This window comes from Lucilia cuprina, chromosome 5, assembly GCF_022045245.1.
Source record: "Lucilia cuprina isolate Lc7/37 chromosome 5, ASM2204524v1, whole genome shotgun sequence".
Taxonomy (NCBI): Eukaryota; Metazoa; Arthropoda; class Insecta; order Diptera; family Calliphoridae; genus Lucilia; species Lucilia cuprina.
In genome coordinates this window covers 53,865,648-53,886,881 of record NC_060953.1, presented here as the reverse complement: position 1 = coordinate 53,886,881, position 21,234 = coordinate 53,865,648, and the positions used below count along the sequence as shown (strand labels likewise).

The 21,234-nt window shown below is 28.0% G+C and overlaps 1 protein-coding gene across 2 annotated transcripts in view; it reads left to right on the top strand.

Moving 5' to 3' along the window:
- The window catches only part of LOC111679168 (sodium- and chloride-dependent GABA transporter 1), an 81,976-nt gene that overhangs the window by 28,788 nt on the left and 31,954 nt on the right, over window positions 1–21,234 (top strand). For both annotated transcript variants that reach the window (XM_023440683.2, XM_046950960.1), the window contains exon 2: window positions 832–1,724. In XM_023440683.2, the coding sequence (XP_023296451.2) occupies window positions 915–1,724 (810 nt within the window). In that variant the 5' untranslated portion in view covers window positions 832–914. The remainder of the gene's footprint in view (window positions 1–831; window positions 1,725–21,234) is intronic.

Sequence of the window (21,234 nt, the reverse complement as noted above, 5' to 3'; positions counted from 1 at the left end):
CTATAGACTAGACTATAGACTAGACTATAGACTAGACTATAGACTAGGCTATAGACTAGACTATAGATTAGACCATAGACTAGACTATAGACTAGACTATAGACTAGACTATAGACTAGACTATAGACTAGGCTATAGACTAGACTATAGATTAGACCATAGACTAGACTATAGACTAGACTTTAGACTAGACTATAGACTAGACTTTAGACTAGACTATAGACTAGGCTATAGAGTATACTATAGACTAAACTACGGACTTTACTATAGACTAGATTATAAACTAGACTACAGACTGGACTATATACTTTATGTCAGAACTTCTAAGATATGTTAAGTTTGTTTGATAATCTCAAAGTCATTACCGTTATATAATATTTACTGCGCATACGTAACATCTGCCCCAGATCTTAAACATAAAAATTATATTCGTAACAATCATTAGACAAGTTGCTTTAATTTAATAATGCTCTATTATGTAAAATTCTAAACAATGAACTATTCTTTGAAATAGTAAAATTATGCAAATATTGTTGATGTTTCTTGTTTTTATTAATTTAAATTCTATTTGTATCATAACCGCTATTTATCAGTATTCATTAATCTTACGTTGTGATTCATTTAAATTTCAACGGAACACTTAAGCCACTGATTTTGTGTTCAAATTTTTCTTTATCGTTAAAAAAAATATTTAAGAATTTCAAAGCATTTTGAGGATAAAAAACTTTTTGTAAACTGTTTTTGTTAGAACCAGCTAAAAACAAAAATTAATAATTTCATTGTGATTATTTTATTCATATAAACTGATTTTTTGTTTATTTTTTCTTGCAGATTCCGACAAAAACAAAACAAGAAAACAAATGTTTTGATAACAGTAAAAAGTTTTGGTTTCGGTCAGTTTCAATATCAAGACAATGAATCCCTCATTTAAAACTCGAACAAGTGACGAAGCACTTGATGAACATATACAACAACTGAAAGCCACAACGGCACAAAGAAAACAAAATTTAAATAAAATATATGGAAACAACAAAACATCCAGCAGCATCTTACCAATACCGCCTACACCACCAGCAGCAAAGCACCAACAACAACCCATGGAAGAAATGCGCATGCGCAGCGATTCTTCAGCCACAAGTATTTATGTAATGGGCCACAATTCCACCATAAAAGATCCCTATGCCAGCAATAACACAACATTGGATCGTAAGCAAGAACATCGTTTATCATGGGTTAATATGCGTCGAAGAGCTGAAAGTGGTGCTGGCAGTATAAGTGGCAATAGCCGGGGTGGTGGTAGTAGTAATATGGTGCCACCTATAACACCTTCACCACAAACAACACGCAGTTATATATCGAACATTACTACTACAGAGCTAATGGGTTCGAATGTTATTGGTCGTGGTGCTGGCATTAGAGATGTGGGTGGCGGTGTTGGTGGCAGCGGCGGAGTGGGTACCATAAGCGGTCGTACAACTGCCACTTCAGGACGTATTAGTTCCAGTGGTATTACTACCATTAGTGGTAGCAATAATACACTTAACGACATTCACTCGGATTATCATAGTCAAGATGTGGGCGGCACTGGTAGTGATTATCATAATTTTTCACGCATTGGCGTATCGCCCATGAAACAGCATTTGTCGGTGAATAGTAGTTTTAATTTGGCCAATGGAAGTACGGTTAAATTGTTAACTGCCACAGATGATGAATCAAATCAACAGGTATGTTTGCAGTTTAATTAAATGAAAATATTATAGTAAATTATATTCAAAGTACACCATTTCCAATATTAGGAAAACAATTAGGAAAAAATGTTATTCAGAAAAAAAGTATTCCTAAGAAAACTTTTTAAGAAGAAACTTGACTAAAGAAATATTTTCTTATAAGAAAATTCTCTAATGAAAACTATCTTAAGAAAAAACTTTTCTAAAGAAAACTTTCATAAAAAGAAGCTTGTAAAAGTTTTCTTAAGAAATAAGTTTTCTAAGAAAACTTCTAAGAAGAAACTGTTGTTAAGAAAGCTTTTTTAAGAATAACTTTCTGAGGAAGAAAATTTCCATAGTTTTAGTATTTAAGAAAACTTCTCAAGAGGAAACTGTTGTTAAGAAAGCTTTTTTAAAGAAAACTTTCTTAGAAAGAAAATTTCAATTTCAAAATTTCAAAACCATCTTAAGAAGAAACTTTTCTAACAAAAGCTTTCATTAAAATAAGCTTTTTAAAGAAAAATTCCTAAGAAGAACATTTCTGAAGACAAGATTCTTTAATGAACCTTTTTAAACTTTTTAAAATAATTCTTGCTAAAGAAATAAGTTTTCTAAGAAAACTTCTTAAGGAAAAACTGTTGTTAAGAAAGCTTTTTTAAAGAAAACTTTCTGAGGAAGAAATTTTCAGTAGTTTTAGTTTTTAAGAAAACTTAAGAAGAAACTGTTGTTAAGAAAGCTTTTTTAGAGAAAACTTTATTACGAAGAAAATTTTCCTAGTTTTGGTATAATTTTAATAAAAAATTCCCCTAATTCAAGAAGTTTTCATTGAAAAAGGGGTTCAAAGTTCAATGATTCATTTTAAATAAAAGTTGTATGTGTTTAGCTTAAAGTTTAAAATAGATACATGAAAGTTTTTAATTACTCATAATCAGTGGTTGGCAACTGTACTCAATACAGAACGATAATTAACCAATAAACAATAAATAACATAAATATTAGCTTTAAAGCAGATATGACTAAAAAGCTCTCTTGCATATACGAACCTTATATCACACATGTATGAAAAGGGAACAAAACCACACATAGAGAAAACTTGCTACTCTCTGCAGAGCTCTGCTTTTAAGAAGTCACAGCAAAGCTTTTTCATTTTATTACATCTAAATCCTCTTGTTTAACACAAACGTAATCTTACAAATGTATAAGAAATCCTATTATTTTGTAACTCTCCGACGATGCCTGCTCCAATTAGTCATAATCTCTTTGTGTCATTCTCTGCTCTAAATGCATCTCGAGAATAGAAAAGTGTGCCTTGAAAACTGCAATACATTTTCTAAAGACTGTTATAATTTATTGATGTTTTTTCTCATCATGGTGAAATGACAGAATCATTTGTTAATTCACCCCAAACAATAAAATTTTATATTATTCAAACGAGAATTGAACAAAAAATCCACTTAACTAGACATCAAGTCCACTCAATTAAAATTGTTTTAATTATTACAGCACGATATCCAAGATAAATACATATTAGGGGGAATTTAATTGTAAAAATTCATTAGAAATTTCTAGGAGTATATTCATACGCTGAGCAAATTCAGATAAACGGGACTCATCCAAACTATTTAAAACTTTTGCCTATGGAGTCAAAGGTCAAATAATCAAAACAAAGAATATTTTCTTATAATTGTTCTTAAGAAAAACTTTCCTAAAAAAAAGCTTTCATAAGAAAAAAATTAAAGAACAATTTTCTTTATAATGAAAAGCTTTATTTTTTAAAGAAAACTTTCTTAAGAAGAATCTTTTCTAAGGAAACCTTAATAAGAAGAGACTTTCTAAAGAATTTATTTTAAGAATAAACTATCCTAAAGAAAACTTCTTAAGATGAAACTTTTCTGAAGAAAAGTTTTCTTAAAACAACTTTTCTAAAGTAAACTTTCTTAAAAAGAAACTTTTCTAAATGGAACTCAAACTATTTTCCAAATTTGGATAAGTATAAAACCTTTGCCTGCGGGGTCAAGGGTCAAATATTTAAAACAAAGAACATTTTTTTAAATGAAACTTTTAAAATGAAACAGTTTTAAGGAAATGTTCTTAAGAAGAAACTTTCCCAAAGAAAACTTTTTAAGATGAAACTATTTTCCAAATTTGGATAAGTATAAAACCTTTGCCTGCGGGGTCAAGGGTCAAATATTTAAAACAAAGAACATTTTTTTCTAAATGAAACTTTTAAAATGAAACAGTTTTAAGGAAATGTTCTTAAGAAGAAACTTTCCCAAAGAAAACTTTTTAAGATGAAACTTTCTTAAGACAACTTTTCTAAAGTAAACATTCTTAAGAAGAAACTTTTCTTAAGAAAACTTTTTGAGGAAAAATGTTTTCTTAAGAAACTTTCTGAGATAGCTTTCTGATAAAGAAACTTTTCTAAAGAAAACTTTCTAAGAAAGAAACTTTTCTATAGAAAACTTTCTGAGTAAGAAACTTTTCTGAAGAAAACTTTTTGAGAAAGAAACTTTTCTAAAAAAACTTTTTGAGAAAGAAACTTTTCTGAAGAAAAGTTCCTTAAGAAGAAACCTTTCTAAAACTTTAGAAACTGTTTAAGAAACTGTTCTAAAGAAAACTTTTTTATAAAAAAACTTTTGTAAAGAAAACTTTCTTAAAAAGAAACTATTTTAATGGAAACTTAAGAATAAAGTATTCAAAAGAAAACTTTCTTAACAAGTCACTTTTCTAAAGAAAACTTTCTCAAGAAGAAACTATTAAAAGAAAACTTTCTCAAGAAGAAACTTTTCAAAAAATGACTTTCTTAAGAAGAGAATTTTCTAAAAAAAACATTCTTAAGAAAACTTTCTTAAGGAAAAACTTGTCGAAAGAATACTTTTTAAAGAAAACTTTCTTAAGAAAACTTTTTTAAGTAAAGCTTTTCGAAAAAAAAAACTTTTATAAGAAAACCTTTTTAAATATTTAGAAAAAACACGTTTCAAAGAAAACTTCCTTAGGAAAAGACTTTTCTAAAGCTTTTTTTTAAGAAGGGCAAGTTTCAAGAGAAAAAATTTTTGTTAAAAAGAAATAACTTTTTAAAAGAGAAATTTTTCTAAAATAACGAAATTAAAAAAAAAAAAAAATAATATATTTAAATTTACTATTCACCTACGCAGTCGAATCACTGAATCCAAATTACAAAGTAACCTTTTTACTGGTGAAAAGTAATGCAAAGGGTGGTCTAATAAAAACTTACTCTGAATACCTCTAATACAGCAGCAATCTACTGTCATCTAATAATGAAACTACATACGATCAGGGGTTTTTTCATTTATTCATACTAACTGACTAGCTGACAAAAAATTTAAATTATTCAATTAACAAACAAATTGAATACGTTTTTTTTCTACCATTTGTTGTGGTAGTTGTTTTTGTTTCTTTTGGGATTTTATTTGTTTAAATAATTCATATTTATTAGCTACTACAACTACTAATAGGTTTTATTGTCTGTGTGTGTATGTGTTATTTGTCGTAATAATTGCAAAAACTTTAATAAATTGTTTTGACATTTGATTGACATATTGTTGTTGTGACAGTTTATTTGTAGTTTTTTTCTTCTTCTTCGTGTTAGTTCGAACCTAAACAAACATCTTAGAAATTAAATAAGTTAAAACCAAAATTAGAAAATGAGGCAATTAACTAAACAATGATGCGTAAAAAATGTAATTTTATTAAAAATTAAAAAAATGGTAATAAATATGTAATTGTTTTTAAAATATTATTACAAGGTTAATTTGCTTTTAGTTAAAGTTATCGGCTTGTTTTTTGTGTGTTGTGTTTGCTTAACCTAAAATATTTTTTTTTTAAATTTTGCACAATTTTTTATTAAAAAACAAGAAATTTTGAAAAATACACCCAGTTTATTTTGTATAAATTACTGTTGATTTCTTGTAAATTATCTTAATTACTTCGGTAAATACAATCAATCTACTCAATGACCAATTTACACAATTTTGTGTGTAAATAAAATTGTTATAATTTTTTTGAGTTCAACTTGGATATTTACAAACATACATACAGTCATTTACTACATGACTGTTATATCTTCAAAATTTGTATTTTTTGAACCGATAACTAAAAATTTTATCATAGTAGCTCGTATCTGTTGTTTTTTCATTTGAAAGTCCAGTCTGTTGACTTTCAAATAAAGCTTTAACATTTCTTATAACTTCTTCCATCTTAGATATATCTTCACCTAAAGCTTTCCAAACATTGCAAATCTCAAAATTTGTTTAAAACTTTATCACGAAACATTGAAAACTATTTTCTCAAAACGTTCTATTTTAAGTTATACCAGTTTTTCAGTAAATATGCAATATAGAGCTCAGTTACTTAAAATAGAGCAACTGAGAAACAAAACAAAAATTTCCAACAAATTATCAGCTTCAATGCTTTTACAATATTTATTTCTTAATGGTAATTTGTAAATAGATACGTACGTACAACAACAAAATCGTGCATACATAGATCTACAAAATTTTTGAAATTGCTAACGAAATGTTTTGCATATAAAGCATGACTGGGAAACTCCCTAAATCCTGCAATAGCAAATTAAAAATTAAAAAAAGTTTTCTTTAAGATGTTTCATTTCCTCTGTCTCTCTCTGTTAGGAAGAGATTATTTTCCCATAGAAAAAGTCTTCCTAGGGAAGACTATTTTCGTACACAAAAAGTCTTCCCAATGAAGACTGTTTTCCTATATAAAAAGTCCTCCTATAGAAGACTGTTTTCCTATATAAAAAGTATTCTTATAGAAGACTGTTTTCCTATAGAAAAAGTTTCCCTTAGGAAGATTTTTTTCCTATAGAAAAAGTCTTCCTTAGGAAGACTTTTTTCCTACATAAAAAGTCTTTCTTAGGAAGACTGTTTTCCTATAGAAAAAGTCTTCCTTAGGAAGATTGTTTTCCTATAGAAAAAATCTTTCTTAGTAAGACTGTTTTCCTATAGAAAAAGTCTTCCTTAAGAATTAAGAGAAAAAGTCTTTCTTAGGAAGACTATTTTCATATAGAAAAAGTCTTCCTTAAGAATACTGTTTTCTTATAGAAAAAGTCTTTCTTAAGAAGATTATTTTCCTATAGAAAAAGTCTTCCTTAAGAAAACTATTTTCCTATTGAAAGTCTTCCTATAGAAAAAGCCTTCCTTATGAAAAATAATTTCCTATAGAAAAAGTCTTCTATAGAGAGACTGTTTTCTTATAGAAAATTTCTTCCTTTGGAAACAGTCTTTCTTATAGAAAATTTATTCCTTAGGAAGACTCATTTCCTATAGAAAATTTCTTCCTTAGGAAGACTCATTTCCTACAGAAAATGTTTTCTTAGGAATACTCTTTTCATATAGAAAAGCTTTCCTTACGAAAACACTTTTCCTATAGAAAAGGTGTTTCTAAGGACGACATTACCTATAGAAAAGGTCTTCTTATGAAAAAGTCTTTCTTAGAAAGACAGTTTTCGTATAGAAAAGGTTTTCCTTAGAAAATCTGTTTTGCTATAGGAGAATTATGTCTGAGAAAGTTTGTTTTCCTATAAAAAAAAATTGGTTAGGAAGACCCTTTTGCTATAGAAAGGTTCCTTAGGAAGACTTTTTTGCTATAGAAAAGGTTCCTTAGGAAGACTCTTTTGCTGTAGAAAAGGTTAGAAAGGTTAGCCTCCGGTTGGTTAGTGGTTAGGGTTCTTCTGATTTTATGTATATAATTAAACAATAATTAAGTCCATGTAATTCCCATTAAAAAATTACTTTAATCATTTGATGTTGGGTATATAAGATTCACCATTGCCGAATATAAGAAATCTTATAAAATTTTTTTGTTTAAAGTTTTTTTTTCTATTACCTTTATAAATAGTTTATATAAAGAAACTTTTTATTTCAAGTTTACCGCAAAATTGTTATTTTATGAATTGTTTTGCAAAACGCAAAAATATAAAGTGTTTAAACAAATTTAATACTTTTTTTAATTATATTTTACTTCCCATTTTTTTCCATTGCACTTGTATTTTCTTCACACTTGATGTTCAAAGTCAAAGTCATTGTTAAAATAAAAATATAATAATAATATTAAAATCATAAAAGATAAAAAAATAACAACAATCTGTAGTTTTATCACATTCATACAAAGTGTGTTGTACGTAATGTTCATCTATTTTAATAGTTTTTATGTCAATGATTAACACAGTTATCATACAGAGTTAAAGTTACAATCAGTTGTACATAAACTTCAATTAAATGTCTATTGTTTTATTTAAGATTTTTTTTCTATATTTTACATATTTCTTTAATGACTTTGTTACAAAGTTTTCATTGATTGAAGTTACATTTTATATGCAGTAATGGTAGACAGTTTAAGGTACTACATTTTCTATTCAGAATCGGAAAAATTTTCTAGATGAAAACAGGAAGGAACAGTCTTCCTTAGGAAGACTAAAATAGCTTTCCAAAGAAGACTTTCGATAGTAAAACAGTCTTTCTAAGGGAGACTTTTTCTATAGGAAAACAGTCTTCCTAAGGGGGACGTTTTCTATAGGAAAGCAGTCTTCCTAAGCAAGAAAGATATTTTCTATAGGAAAAAGTCTTTCTATGTAAGGAAGATATTTTCTATAGGAAAACAGTCTTCCTTAGGAAGACAAAAAAAGCCTTCCAAAAAAAGACTTTTTCTAAAGGTCAACAGTCTTCCTAAGGAAGACCTTTTCTTTAGGAAAACGATCTTCCTAAGAAAAACTTTTTCTATAGGACAACAGTCTTCCTAAGGAAGACTTTTTCTATATGACAACAGTCTTCCTAAGGAAGATTTTTCTATAGGACAACAGTCTTGCTAAAGAAGACTTTTTCTATAGGAAAACAGTCTCTCTAAGGAAGACTTTTTCTATAGGAAAACAGTCTCTCTAAGGAAGACTTTTTCTATAAGAACAGTCTTCCTAAGGAAGACTTTTTCTATAGGAAAACAGTCTTTCTAAGGAAGACTTTTTCTATAAGAACAGTCTTCCTAAGGAAGGCTTTTTCTATAAGAACAGTCTTCCTAAGGAAGGCTTTTTCTATAAGAACAGTCTTCCTAAGGAAGGCTTTTTCTATAAGAACAGTCTTCCTAAGGAAGACTTTTTCTATAAGAAAACAGTCTTCCTAAGCAAGACTTTTTGTATAAGAAAACAGTCTTCCTAAGCAAGACTTTTTCTATAAGAAAGCAGTCTTCCTAAGCAAGACTTTTTCTTTAGGAAAACAGTCTTCCTAAGCAAGACTTTTTCTTTAGGAAAACAGTCTTCCTAAGGAAGACTTTTTCCATAGGAAAACAGTCTTCCTAAGGAAGACTTTTTCCATAGGAAAACAGTCTTCCTAAGGAAGACTTTTTCTATAGGAAAACAGTCTTCCTAAGGAAGACTTTTTCCATAGGAAAACAGTCTTCCTAAGGAAGACTTTTTCTATAGGAAAACAGTCTTCCTAAGGAAGACTTTTTCTATAGGAAAACAGTCTTCCTAAGGAAGACTTTTTCTATAAGAAAACAGTCTTCCTAAGGAAGACTTTTTCTGTAGGAAAACAGTCTTCCAAGGAAGACTTTTTCTATAGGAAAACAGTCTTCCAAGGAAGACTTTTTCTATAGGAAAACAGTCTTCCTAAGGGAGACTTTTTCTATAGGAAACCTGTCTTCCTAAGGAAGTCTTTTTCTATAGGAAACCAGTCTTCCTAAGGAAGACTTTTTCTATAGGAAAACAGTCTTCCTAAGGAAGACTTCTTCTATAAGAAAACAGTCTTCCTAAGGAAGACTTTTTCTACAGGAAAACAGTCTTCCTAAGGAAGACTTCTTCTATAGGAAAACAGTCTTTCTAAGGAAGACTTCTTCTATAGGAAAACAGTCTTCCTAAGGAAGACTTTTTCTATAGGAAAACAGTCTTCCTAAGGAAGACTTCTTCTATAGGAAAACAGTCTTCCTAAGGAAGACTTTTTCTAGAGGAAAACAGTCTTCCGAAGGAAGACTTTTTCTTTAGGAAAACAGTCTTCCTAAGGAAGACTTTTTCTTTAGGAAAACAGTCTTTCTAAGGAAGACTTTTTCTTTAGGAAAACAGTCTTCCTAAGGAAGACTTTTTCTTTAGAAAAACAGTCTTCCTAAGGAAGACTTTTTCTATATTAAAACTGTCTTCCTAAGGAAGACTTTTTCTTTAGGAAAACAGTCTTCCTAAAGAAGACTTTTTCTTTAGGAGAACAGTCTTCCTAAGGAAGACTTTTTCTATATTAAAACTGTCTTCCTAAGGAAGACTTTTTCTATATTAAAACAATCTTCCTAAGGAAGATTTTGGTATAGGAAAACAGTATTCCTAAGGAAGACTTTTTCTATAGGAAAACAGTCTTCCTAAGCAAGCCTATTTCTATAGGAAAACAGTCTTTCTAAAGAAGACTTTTTCTATTAAAACAGTCTTTCTAAAGAAGACTTTTTTATAGGAACTCTTCCTAAAGAACTCTGGCTCTACGTTAACAGTCTTCCTAAGAAGACTCATTTCCTACAGGAAATGAGTCTTCTTTGATAGCATTTTTTCTATAGAAAAATAGTCTAAGGTACTTTTCTTATAGAAAACTTTCTGTAGGAAAAAAGTCTTCTATCATTTCAAAAACTACATTAAAAAAGTGTGTTTTTGTTATTAGAACTAGTTTATTTTCAAACTTTTTTTTAATAATTTTTTTAATTTTTTTTAACACTAATTGCCTTTAAACCCGTTAACCTACAATCATTATTATCATTTTAAATTTGAATTAAAACATAATAAATTTTTTTTGTGGTTTATTTTTAATTAATATATTTTTAAAGAAGTATTCTACAAGTTTTTCTGTGTATTTTTTGTTTTTCATATAATTTAACTAGTTACCAACGACTTTATGAATGACTATTTTCGAAACAAGTTATTTTAGAATAAACTAGTTAAATTATTATAAAGAAACCACTTTTTTTTTAAATTTGGCTTGAATTTAAAAGTCACTGACTTGACCATATAACAGATTTTTATAATTAAGATAAAACAATTGCTTGATACAATATTTCAAAAATTTTTTCTCAAAAAGTACAAAGAATCGAGAGATTCTTTTAAAATTGTCTTATTCAGTCAAATGTGATTTAGTCTCAGGAAGATCGTAAAGTCTGATTTTAAACACTAATTTGCATACTTCCTTCTTATTTGTATTAGTAGCGATGTAGTGATAACCATGATTTATCGGATCTCTTAAAAATCGCTACAATATGCCGAGATTTCTGTATTGCATTGAAATATTCATATAACTTACACATTGAAATTTCCCTTAGATGATTTAAGTAGTCTACAGACGAATCTACATATTTAATAATCTATAGACACTACCAAAAGCTAGTCTATAGACTGATATATTGTTTGAGAAGTCCATAATGGACTGGTCAATAAGATAGTCTACCTACTGGTCTATTCATTTGTCTGTGGGCTCGCTTGATAGGAAATTCCAAAGACTTCTATTGATTAATTTAATAAATATTTTATATACTATTATAATTACTGGTCTATGGTTGGTTATTTAGTTTACAGGGCGGATTTTAATACATCAAATCCTTGGAAATACACCTTGGCACTTAGTGCCTCAGCTAGGAATCGAACCCACCATCTCCGTTCTATCAGACTAGAACATTAAACACTAACCTACCAGAGGCCATAACTAGTCTATATAAAAAGCTATGGACTATCCTTATCTTGTGTGTTGAGCGCTACTTAACCAGAGCCTCAGGTGGGAATAGAAACCACTACCTTCGGTCTATCAGACTAGAACATTAACCACTAATCTTCCAGAGGCCACAAGTAGTCTTTTGACTGATGTTTTGATTAGTCTATGGACTATCCTTATCGAGTGTGTTGTGCGCTAGTTAACTAGTGTCTCAGGTGCGAACCGAATCCACCGCTTTCGTTCTACCAGACTAGAACATTAACCACTACCGGAGGCCACAACTGGTCTATAGACCGATGTTTTGATTGTTCTATAGAATTGGTATGGACTGTACTTATCGGGTGTGTTGTGCGTTCCTTAACCAGTGCCTCTGGTGGGAATCAAACTACAACATTAACCACTACCGGAGGCCACAACTGGTTTATAGACCGATGTTTTGATTAATCTATAGAAATGTCCATGAACTATCCTTATTGGGTGTGTTGTGCTCTACTTAACCAGTACCTCAGATAGGAATCGAATCCGCCACCTCCGTTCTATCAGACTAGAACATTACCCACTTAGCTACCGTAGGCCACAACTAGGGTATGGACCTATGTTTTGATTATTCTATAGAAAAGTCTATGGATTATACTTATCAAGCTTTCTGTGCATTTCTTACCCAGTGCCTCAAGTGGGAATCGAACCCACTACCTCCGGTCTATAAGACTAGATCATTAACCACTATTAGTCTATAGAAAAGTCTATGGACTATCCTTATCAAGTTTTCTGTGCATGAACTAAATGTATAGAGTCGAGTCTATCGACTTGTCAATCGACTAGTATATACATTGTTCATAGACTAGTATTAGGACTAATATATAAACTAGCCTGTTTAATAGTCTATTAACAAATCTATATAATGGTCTATGAACTTGTCTTTAGACTAGTCAATTACTTGTCTATAAACCAGACGCGCATCAACGGGGAGGGGAGAGATAAATATCCCCCCAAACCGAAAATGTTTGATACAAAATATAAAGGAAAATAAGTAAAAAATATATCTCCCCAAAAGCTTTAGCGGGATCCAAGCCTACTATAGACTATAGTATTGATTAGTCTAACGATTATTCTAGCGACAAGTCACTAGACAAAACTTATCGATCTATTATTTGCCTAATCTAATATTCTAATGGCATGTAAAGCGGTAAAAGGACTACTCTATGGACTATACTATTAGCTCATCTATGACTTAGTTATTGATTAGATTCTATACTATTATCTTGTCTATTGACTCTTACAAGACTATTATATTAATTAGTACATCTACTAATCAGTTGAATAGTTTTTTGATTAGTCTATGAACTTTTCTATTGGCTAGTGCAATAACTGCTCTATTTACTAGTTAGCTCGTTAGTTAGTTGGTAAGGAGACAGAGCAGTTCCAAAACATACAATTTTCATATCCTAAACAATAGCTATTATCTCCCTTGCATTTAGCCGTTTTTTTAACAGTTAATCTGGCATCATACTACGATATTCACCACAGAATATCATAAATAAATTGATATGTTTATGTAACCTAAAGCATACTTTTAGGCGAAAGAAATATAAACCCAACTCTTGTGTTAAGTTTTACAACAAACAAAGAAACCTCTGTTAACTTAAAATTACAGTGATTTTAAAACTAAAATTATAAATTAAAGAAAAAATCGCTAACTTTTATACATAGAATTTTAATTAAATTAAAATTTTCTGTTTTAATTACTAATACTAACTAACAAAAACCTTAACCGTGCTTAAATTGAAAAAAATGCATATTAAGAAAAACAAGTTTGTTGCCTAAGTCTTTTGTTTTTTATTTTGCATGCAAATTGTAATTATTATTAAAAAGGGGGAGAGAAAAAAATTTAAAATTTGTTTGCAGTTTAGAAAAAAAGAAATAATAAAGTAATATTATAAACAAATTGTTACGGTAATTGAACATAAACAAAACAATTATTTTATGTACTTCACAAAAAAAAAATGAGCTAAGAAACTACTAACTAACGATAAACAATGTTTCAAGTTAAATTATATTAATTATGATAACATCCATTTTATTTTTAGTTTCTTAGCAGGAAAATAAGTTTAACAAAATTAATATAAATATTATGGTTAACAGCAAATAAACTTGTACATTTTCAAAGTCAATTTCAAATTTTAGTTTTGTTTTTTTTTGTATTGAATTTTTTTGCTTTAGTTTAATAAACCTTAAATGGTGTTGTTCACATGTTTTCGTTTTTACACGCCTGCGATCAAGTTAACAGGCCGGTTTGTGTTGGAATAAAAAATCTTTTTGCTCTCTTTTAAATCAAATAAAATGTTAAACCTATAACTTAAATTTAAAAATTTCATGTTGGTGTTATTTGTTATCACAATAACAAACAATTTAACTCAATTTAGCTTTACACTGACGTCAAATACAATTATATAGTTCTGATATGGATTTCCATTAAAACCAAAAGGTTCCCATTTAAAATATAACTTATGCATGTGTTTAATATCGTCCACTACTACTACTAAGACTGCCTGTCCGTCTCTCCGTTTAAATGATTAGTGTGACAAATGCGCAACAGGTTTATTTATTTATTTATTTTTTACATTTTTATTTAACTTTGTCCGTCTGTCTGTATGTTTGCTTATTCATTCATTTTGTTTATTTGTGCAGACATTTTAAAATTATTTATTTGCTTTTTGTAAATTTTGTAAATTTAATTCGGTCAATAAGCAGATGACAACTATTTCAAGAAATAGCTATATTAAGCATACTAATCAACACTTTGGGTTTATACATGTTATAGGAATTTCAATGAGTTAATTTTTAACTATTTTTATAACTTATTTATTAGTTTCTTGAATATTTGTGTTTTTTTTTTAAAGAATAAAAGAAAGTAAAAGTTTAAATACGTTGAAAGCTGGAAAATTTTTTATATTTTCTTATTATCTAGAAAATATAAAAATTTTCAATCAAACCTTGATTTGCTGAAAAAAAACCTTGAAATATAAATAGTTTTGCAAAAGTTAATTTTTGCATTTTTATAAATAATTGATTGTAAATTCAGTATTAAGCAAAGAAATAATTTTAAAATACACTTAAGTAACTTATTCAGTATTACTATTTTTAATTTAGTCAAACATTTAAACGATTTTATACCCTGTACCACTATATTGGGAAGGGTATTATAAGTTTGAACTGATGTTTGTAACACCCACCCTTAAAGCATAACAATCGCCTCAAAATAACTTTCTAAGTCAATTTATATATTTCCGTCTGTCCATCCGTCTGTCTGTATGTCCATGGAGAAAAAGGTGGCAATTTGTAAAAATTTGGCAAAAAAAGTTTGCTTTTTAAAGATTAAAAACAAAAAAAGTTGCTTTTTGTAAAGATTTTTTAATGTACAAAATTTAACTTATATAAAGCTTTAAGTGAAAAAGCTTTTTTAGAAAAAGCTTTTAGTACGAACAAATTTTGCTTTTTAAAAAAGCTTTTAACATAAACAAATTTTGTCTTTTAAAACTGAGGACTAATTTTTCACATTAAAAGCTCTTCTCTAAAAAGTTTTACCAACAAAATTAAGCTATTTCAAAACGAATTTTCATAATAAAACCTCTTTTCTTAAAAGATTTAGTTTAAGACTTGCAAAAAGCTATAATGTAAAGAGATTTTTTACAAAATCATTTAAAAAGCTTTTAAGATAGAAAAAAATTTGACTTCCAAAGTTAATGAAAAGCTTTTTACAATAAAAGCTTTTAAAACTGAAGCTTAATTAAAAAAGCTTTAAGAAAAATATATCTTTTTATAAAAAAATCAAAAAAGCTTTTAATATAAAAAAAATTAAAGGATCTATGAAAAATTTTTAAATTAACCAAATTAAGCTTTTAAGACTAAAGCTTTAATTAAAAGAACTTTAAGAAAAATAGATTTTTTTATAAAAAATTTTAAAAAGCTTTTAATAATAAAATTTTTTAGTTTTTTTACAATAAAAGCTCTTCTGTAAAACCTTTTTTAAAAATAGTTTTTATTTATGATTAAAGTTTTTTGTTTCTAAAAATAGCATTTTAAAATTAAGAAAAAAGTTTTTAAATTAAAATAAAATCCCAGTTTTAAAGTTTAACTATTTTTTGAAAACATTTTATAGATTTAATTAGAAAAATAAAAAATAAATGATTTATAATAAAACTTTAAGCTAAAAATATACAAAGTTGAGCTTTTTTATTTAAGCTTTAAATTTGAGCAAAATTGAGTTTTTAGGCGTATTTATTTGGACAGTGCCTTTTTTTGTAAAAAGCTTTTATAAAAATTTCCAAATTTGTATTGTTTTAATTTGATCTTTTTCAAGTTTTTTTCTTTATAACAAAACTTATGTAAAAAAAGCTTTAATACTTTATAAAGTTGAATAGTTTTTTTATAATAAAATTGCAATTTTTGAAATTTAACATTTTTTTTAAATAAAAAATTAAACAAATTTGAGATTTTTAAAATATGTTTTTTATAACAGAACTTATGTAAAAAGAGCTTTATGTAAAAAGCTCAAAAAAAAAATAATTTTTAAAGTTGAACATTTCTTTGAAAAGTTATTTTTTCTATAATAAAATTTTATTTTTTGAATTTAAATTGCTTCTTTAATAAAAATATTTTTTATGAACAAATTAAGACTTCTGAAGTTAACTTCTCTTTAAAAGCTTTAACGTTTAATATGAATTGTTTGCGCTTGGTAAAGGTTAACATTTTGTTGTAAACAGTAAAAGCTTTTTATAGGATTTAGTTTATTTTTTAAATTGAGCTTTTAAAGAGCTTTTTGTAATAACCTTTTTATATAACATGAGCTTTTGAGATTTCTACAATAAGCTTATTTGAAAAAGCTCTTTTGGTAACTTAAAGTTTCTTTAAATTGCATTTTTTTATAGCTGTATTGTAATTGAGCTTTTTATAAGAGGCTTGTACAAATAGTCTTAAACTTTTCTTAATACTTTTGTAGGATAAGCTTTTTTACAAACTTCTTTTTGTAAAAAAGCTTTTCTTAGCAAAAAGCTCATACAAAAAACTTTTATTACAAAAAAATGCTCTTCTTAAAGTAGTTCTTTACTTAACTATTTTTATTAACAAAAATTACTTCCTGACGAAGTATTTTATGAACAATTTTAATAATTAAAAGGCTTTTGCTTTCAAAATTTTATAAATTTCCAAAATAATAGTTAATTAAAATTCAATAACAATTAATTAAACATTTTACTTTAAGTATTTGTAAGCATATTATTAATAAAACCGTTTTCCAACTAAAATATTTTTTCAATTCTAGAGAAAGTGAGTGGCAGACATGACTAAATAAAAAAACTTTTTCTTAATACTTTTTATTCATAAAATAATAATAAAAATAAATAAAAAAATATTATTATTCATTGTGATTCGCAGAAATAAAAAGATTTCATAACAATAGTATTTTTTTTCGAAACTTATCATATAAAATTTTTTATAATTTTTCTACACCTTTAAAGTTGACAATCATTATATTGGTCAAATGTTTTGTTGTTTATGTGTGTGATTGTTTTTTTTTCATTTAATTGAAGTTTTTTTTTTACTTCATTGTTTAATTAATAGAAAAAGGAAATAATTTTGAAATTTTTATAATAAAAAAAACTCTAAAGTTTATAGAGACACAAATATTTGCAAAAAAATTAGAGTGTGAAAAATGACAAGGTAGAAAAATTAAAAAAAACAATAACAACAAAAACATTAGCAACAATTAACAATGACTGTAATAATACTTATAATGTATGTTAGAATAATGTATAAATAAACAATAAACTGAGCTGAGCGTGTTCTTCATATTGTATTTACAATTCTTTTTACAATAAAATAATAAAATCAAGCAAGAAATTCAGACCCTGATACCCTATAGAAGTCAGAGATCTTTACTTAATATAAAATTTGATATTCAAATCTTTTAATATATCAGCTTATAATTCACACATTACTTAACTACTTCCAGGTAATTTATTAAAGTAATCAACAAATAATATTCATGTCGTTTCTAAGTCCAAACTTTTAAATAATCTTACAAATGAAACCCTGTAAATGTGTTATAAATTTTATAATTGTTTGTTTGTATGTATATATGTATATATTTTTTTTAATTTGAAATATCAGTTACACTTTATAATAATAGTATTAGTCAAGTTTTTAACTGAAAAATGTTCGTGTTGACAGTATTTTACACTTTAATTCTGCTAAAACAACAAAAATAGCTAAAAGACAAATAACGTTTGGTGGTCGGTCATGAAGACATCTTAAATACACTGAAAAAAGAAGTACATTCAAGACATCTTAAATACACTGAAAAAAAGAAGTACATACAAGGCAAAAGGTTACAAAGTTTATGTGGACGGACAGACAGACAGACAGACAGACAGATAGACAGATAGACAGATAGACAGATAGACAGATGGACATATAGACAGATAGACAGATAGACAGATAGACATATAGACAGATAGACAGATAGACATATAGACAGATAGACAGACAGACAGACGGACAGAAAGACAGACAAACCTACGGACAGATAGACAGATATAGTTAAATCGATTCAGAAAATAATTCTAAGCCGATTGCTATAGAACCAATATTTCAATGTATTACATACATCCGCACAAACCCAATACACCCTTCCCATTAAAGTAGTGTAGGATATTACAAACAAAACTAGTCAAAGAACTAATTTTTGACTCTCTGCCGATTTCTAATTTACAACAAAGGAAGCAATTTATAAGATAAATTTACGGAAATTAATTGTTTTTTTTTCAAATAAACACAACGATTTAATTTTAAAACAGATATTGATAAAAACAAAAAACTCTCTCGTAAGGGAGAAAATTTCTCTCAAAGAGCCTAGTTTTTCATAAGCTACCGATGTCTGTTTTAACTATCTAACATATATTTTTTGTTGAATGCTTGAAAATCTATATACTATTCTCATTTGATTGATCGGTAGATTTAGAACAGTTTAGCGAAACAAAATTAGATCTCAAATTATTGCTCTTGTACTCTCTCTTTCAAGCGTATGTGTAAAACACAAACAAATCAAGTCCGAGTACTAATTTTTTTAACTCTCTGCCTTTCACTGCTTTAGACTAATATTAAATATATGATCAATGCTTAAACATAATGATTTAAGTTCTTCCTGGTCAAAATTTTTAGATTAATGTTGAAGTTAAAGAGGATTTTCTTCTAACTTTAGTTAAAACTTTTGTTTTTATCAATATTCATCAAAGACCCATAAAAGTGTATACATAATTCTGGATCCTTAATACATTCGAAGACCATCTAAACATTTGGACACGATAGAGTCCAAATAGAAGTAGCTGAAATTTTGCACATATATTTTATATTGGTGCAGTTTGGCCATTTTGATCCACGATTTCGTCTATATCCCATATAAGGGCTGCATGTCTTATGGAAACCTTAATTTTTTTGGTAAAAATTTAAAAGGGTCGGCCTATTCAGTACATCCCATTAGAAGGATCGGATTATGAAGATCGGTTCATAAATGACCCAAATTTAATAATTTAGTTTTATAAAGATGGATCAATAATTGTCCTTAACACGCATATAAAAACCCTTCAGTAAATTACTTTAGAGCTCATAGCTTTCTTTATGAAGCATATATATCGATGAAATTCGATATAAGCGAATATTATTTCAGCAAAATCAGGAAGATCGGATTCATGACTTTATTCGCAAGAGAAAATCCACCAGTATATGGAGATCGACTGATATTGGAAAAAAAGTTCCCTTTCAGAAATCGGACCATAATTGACACCATCTCCAAGAGAAAATCCATCTTAGAAAATTATTGTAACGATCATAAATAATAAACTATTTTTTTACAAATTTTATGAGGATCAGTCCATAATTAACCCAAATGCAATTCAACAAGTACATGTCTTATAGGAACCGAAATCTTTTTGTCAAGTTTTATAAGGATCGGTCAATAATTGTATAAGAACCTTTCAGTAAATGATTTTTGAGCTCATAGTTGGCTTTAGGAAACATATATAGCGATAAAATTCGATATAAGCGAATTTTCGGTCCATAATTCACTTTATCCGCAAGAGAAAATCCGCCAGTATATATAGATCGACCGATACTGAATAAGGTTCCCTTTTGAAAAATGTCATTAACACAGATAATCAAGGCCCTTTTGAAACCGATTCTTTTAGTAAAATTGGAACAGCTCGGTAAATAATTGATCCAATCTCTTATTAAAGTTCTTATTCCGAAAATTACCCAGATTTTTACCTTTGAAATCTGATATTCTGTATACTGAATTTAAAAAAAAAAAACACTTTTTAATTGGAGGCTTATGGAATCCATAAGCCTCATTAAAGTACTTATTCCGAAACCACCCTCTGATTTTTAGCTTTGATATCTGATATTCTGCATATTAAATATTTGGTGAAATAATAGTTTTTACCATAAATTTCTTTAAGTGTTGTGTACGATGATGAATTTTCTGCTTTAGATTTCATGTAGGTTTCTGCTGAATATCATTAGGATGGCATATATTTTGCAGTATTTGTTTTTGCTGAATACTTCGAAAAACGTTTTTCGATATAAGAGGACGGGACCTATTATGGAAGCTAAAAACAATAATAATAAGTACGATAATCCCTACGATCCGAAATGCATATAAAATTTTAAAATACTACCCTAATATTATTATATCGATGTAGGGGTTTTAAATTACACACATGATACATTTAAGTATAAGAAGATCTTCTGGTCAAACATTAAGTTGCTTCTATGGCTCCATGAAAATTACACAAAAATTCAGATACTCACTACCAGTAAGTATGTTCGTGTCTACATGATGTACTTAGTGAAAGGGACAACATTTTAAATACTTTATACATTTTCTTTTGAAGCGCTCATATTTACGAGTGTAATCATTTCATGTGTTTTCATTTTTTTCTGTTTGAAATGATGGGTGTGTGCTTTTTACATATTATTTGTAATGTTGAAATATATTTTTTTAATGAAATTGAAATCTTTTTTTATTTCGTATTTTCTTGTTTTTTTATAGTTTTTCTATTAACTGCTATTTTTTACCTTCACGCCCGTGTTGATATCTACTCATATACTTAACTGCAAAATAACTAACCATGGGGTATTAATAGTCCAATACTATTTTTGAGTTGTGTCTAGTGTTCATACGATTAGTGTACTTACATATTGTAATAAATAAGTGTAATGGCATTATGTTTTTTTTTCAACATCTATATGCTTACGTATTGAATTATGAAGATTTTGATGGGTTTCTTTTTTGGAAAAAAAACTGTGTAAAATTATTCAGAAACCAATTGTGTGACAGCTTAGGCGTTCAAGAAAACTTAGAAGAGAATTAGGAAATTAATTCTGTCTAACACTATAGTGGGGTAAAAAAACGGGTAGTAATGCCCTTTGAAAATTCAGTCCTTTAAAGGCGTAAATGGTTAAAAACTGTTCAATCAAAACAGCGTTGTAAGAAAAATTGCAAAAATCGCACATTGGGGCAGAAGTACTTAAAACACTGCTAGATTTTGATGCACCGATAGATAGATAGATAGATAGATAGATAGATAGATAGATAGATAGATAGATAGATAGATAGATAGATAGATAGATAGTTAGTTAGTTAGTTAGATAGATAGATGGATAATAGGTAGATAGATAGATAGATAGATAGATAGACAGACAGACAGACAGACAGACAGACAGACAGACAGACAGACAGACAGACAGATAGATAGATAGATAGATAGATAGATAGA